The 3972-nt window shown below is 36.4% G+C and overlaps 1 protein-coding gene across 1 annotated transcript; it reads right to left on the minus strand.

Moving 5' to 3' along the window:
- LOC107689127 (uncharacterized) lies at positions 1-1644 on the minus strand. Its single transcript, XM_016487036.1, has 2 exons — positions 1158-1644; positions 1-814 (listed from the first exon to the last, which is right to left on the minus strand). Exons 1-2 carry the CDS (start codon positions 1496-1498, stop codon positions 196-198), a joined length of 960 nt encoding a protein of 319 aa, XP_016342522.1. The 5' UTR covers positions 1499-1644; the 3' UTR covers positions 1-195.
- Between the last annotated feature and the right edge of the window lie 2328 nt (positions 1645-3972).

Here is a 3972-nt window from a genome sequence, read left to right on the forward strand (position 1 = left end):
AAGAAAAGTGTATTTTGTGTTTATATCATAATTTTACATGATAATGCCCTTTTTTCTGTCACCACAATAACTTCAATATGATAAACATCACCAAAATCACTTAGCAGACTTAAGTATTTATTTGAAGCAGGTTACATGCTGTGAAAAAAAGGTGTATTCCATGATTTCTATCGTCAGTAAAGGGATTAACTGGGATTAACTCAGGATGACTAACTCAGGATGACACTGGTGATGATCAAAAGGTCTTTGCACATGCGCATGATTGAGTGGTCCTTGATTTTCAGGAAGTTGGAGCATTCCAACTGTCCAAAGTTGCAGTGGGGAGTTACTTTCCATTGTCCTTAAACTATGGTGGTTCCACTGGCTTACAAACTCATCCACAGATCTGTTCATTCTTGGAAGGTAAACATGGTGAAGAGCCCTAATGTGAAGTGGGTTGTTGCTGTCTAAAATTCCAACATTTTCCATGAAAAGGAAAAGTTCTTTAAAATAAGCTGACACCACCCTGTTAAGTTCTGCCCACAATCTTTCGATGCGTTGATTATGAACACTAGGTCCAACCATAAAGCTTCCTCTGTTTGCCCCTCGATTCTCAATCATAAACCTTGCAACATCAATGTTCTCACTACCAGCATCACCCCTGACATGATGTGGGAGTCCAAACAGATCCACAGCATTTTGGAAAAGTTGCAAGGCAGTTGATGCTCTGTTGTCTGTGCAACATCTCAGGTAGGTAATACAGCGGCTATAGCCATCAACTCCTCCATGAAACACAAATCCCCATGGATTTAACTTGTGGTTTGTGTCAATATGCCTGGAATAAGAATTATTATTATTATTATTATTATACATCACATTGGATGTACTGGATGTACATTAACTTTTTTGGCTTTGTGTTTTTCTTGCCAAAAAACTTGTGAAAAATAAAAAAAAAATAAAAAAAAATAAAATAATCTCATGTTTTTTTCATACTGTGTATACTTGCATTTTTTATGTGGCATTATCGCACATTTTCATGATGATTTTACAACAATAATAACAATAATAATAATAATACTTATAATAATAATAATTATTATTATTTTTATACATCCCTCTTGCTTCATTGACCAGCTAGGGAGTAATAACTATTTTTTCCAAATTCACAAAACACATACCACAGTTGATTTGGGACAGAGACATTGTAGACCCTCCGTTGAATAGCCCTTCGTCCTCTTAAGGCTCTTCCCACTGGATCCACTATTCTTAAACGCTCTCGCACTCGCCATCGCTGAACTCTGATTCCTCTTCCTCTCAAACTACCAGTGATGTAGGTCTCTCCCGATCCAGGGGTTTGTTGAAGAACCTCAGTAATAAGATGATCAAGATCATAATTTGAAATGTTTGTGAAACTCCCATAGTCCACTAAACCAAGTTGTCTCCTGTGGTTGTACAGTGTTCGAATGTTTACAGACAACATTCGCGATATGGCCATCCAGCTAAATCCTAAGTCCCGCATGTGAATCAACAGAGCAGCTGGTATGTTGTACCTCAAATGAGAAAAAACAAAGTAACAAAAATGTGCTAATTCACAAAGTGTTAATGCATAACTTGTATTATTTTGTTTGCAACTTGCAAAGAGGTGACAGTATAATTCATTATCATCACTTACCTCAGCCTTCCTCTCTGTGATGCAGAATGTGTACCTATACCAAATCACAATTCAAAAGGCTATTGCTCTGATAACGAGCATAAAACAAGCTGCACATTATTCAGTGATAATTGTCAAATTTGCAATTCTATAAAATTTGCTTTTTTCCCCCCATATATTCACACTTTCACATACATTCAGACATTAATTTTATATATTCAGACATTCATTCCATATATTGACTTTCATTTTATATATTCAGACATTAATTTTATATATTCAGACTTTCATTCCATATATTGACTTTCATTTGATATATTCAGACATTCATTTTATATATTCAGACTTTCGTTCCATATATTCAGACTTTCGTTCCATATATTCAGACTCTCCTTTCGTTCCATATATTCAGACTTTCGTTCCATATATTCAGACTTTCGTTCCATATATTCAGACTTTCATTTGATATATTCAGACTTTCATTTGATATATTCAGAGTTTCGTTCCATACACTCAAACTTCATATTATAAATATAATTATTTTCTGAACGGCATGCCATATATATATATATATATATATATATATATTCATTGAATTGAACTGAATTGATTATAGCCTGCCTAGAAAGCGAGCAAATAGAGCTTCCATATAATCACTAAAAAGCTGTCACTCACTTCAATTTATCGCAACCTCACGATGTTCCTTTATAATCAGTGAAGCTCTCTGAACTGCAAATAATATCTTATTTACATCGTGTCTACGTGTGGCATTTAGCACTGATTGAATTCGGACTGTCTCAATGCGTGAGAGGTGGCAGCCCAATCTATTTATATCTTTATTAATATCTTAATATATTATTATATCCCATAATAACCATTAGCACGCACGAGCATTATCACACGCTTCGCTCCTCCCAACTGCAGACGCAGGTTTACAAGCCACTTTTTCCTGCGTTTTTCAATCGATTTCTCGACTTTCCCCCACTTATGAACAACACATTTTCGAACACGATAAAAGCTCCTTGTGGTTTCTCGGTTTGGCCAATTTGAGCATCCATAAACAACGCAAAACACAGGCATTTTGAGTTTCTGCTAGTGATTCCTACGGAGAAAAATCACTTCCTGCCCTCCAGCTGCATTTCGTGCATCATCAGTGACGTCATGTGCAAACAACCTATTAACAAAGAGGGACTCTCAAACTGGGAGGAAAAGAAAGTAGTAAAAACAATATGACTTATATTTTTGGTAACACCACTGCTTTGAATTTAGTAGGAAAACACAAACACCACACTATTTGAAAACCCTATGTTTTTTTGACATTTAATGCCAAGTTAACGCAGTGTGTCATTATATAGGCCTAATTGTACATACATTAAAAAAAATAAATATAAAAATAAAAAAAATTAAATAAACTTTTCTCTCAATGCTTAAATTCTTACTCGCGTGCCAAGGACGCAAAACCGGGCAGCGGGCATATATAAGCAGAAAGGGTCTGGCTGCAGACTTGCACTTGCACTCTCAGACTTGCATTCTCAGACTTGCCCTCTCAGACACTTGCACTTCCGCTAGCGACGTCACTTGCAGTCTTTATTTTTTTATTTTGTTCTATTTATTTATTCTTTTTGTTTGAATCTCTCAACATTTTACAACTGTAGCCAGGTGGTGAAGACAAGACAAAAGAAACTAAATTACGTAGTCACTTGCAATCGCCACTTGCACTTTCCGCTACCTGCGATGTCACTTGCAATCGACACAAATCGTGCGTGTTGCCAATGGAGACTAGACGCTGTGGTGGTGATTAAACGATTAAAACTAATTTTGTACCGTAACGTACAGGGTCCTGCAAGCCATCTGTAGGAGAAAAAGACAAGACCCGCAAATCCGTGGCCACAGAACAGCAGAATATGAACGCAATGCACAAAGTCTCTCGTTAAGCGTTTTCCTCCTGTAGAAAAACATAAACACTTAATATGGACTTGCAATCGACACGAATCGTGCGTGTTGCCAATGGAGACAAGATGCTGTGGTGGTGATTTAATGATTAAAACTAATTTAGTACCGTAACCTACAGGGTCCTGCAAGAAAAAGACCCGCAAATCCGTGGCCACAGAACAGCAGAATATTAACGCAATGCGCAAAGTCTCTCGTTAAGTGTTTTCCTCCTGTAGAAAAACATAAACACTTAACATGGCTTAATGCATAAATTTATGTATTAAGATGCTATTAAAACATCAAATTCAATATACAGTTTATTAATATGATGAATGTATATAGTATTTTCCTCCCACACCGCAAAACGTGGCATAATGGACTAAGATGATAAAGACCAAACTCAATGCTCT

The sequence above is a fragment of the Sinocyclocheilus anshuiensis genome, unplaced genomic scaffold (genome assembly GCF_001515605.1).
Source record: "Sinocyclocheilus anshuiensis isolate Anshui unplaced genomic scaffold, SAMN03320099.WGS_v1.1 scaffold1311, whole genome shotgun sequence".
In the NCBI taxonomy this organism is placed as follows: Eukaryota; Metazoa; Chordata; class Actinopteri; order Cypriniformes; family Cyprinidae; genus Sinocyclocheilus; species Sinocyclocheilus anshuiensis.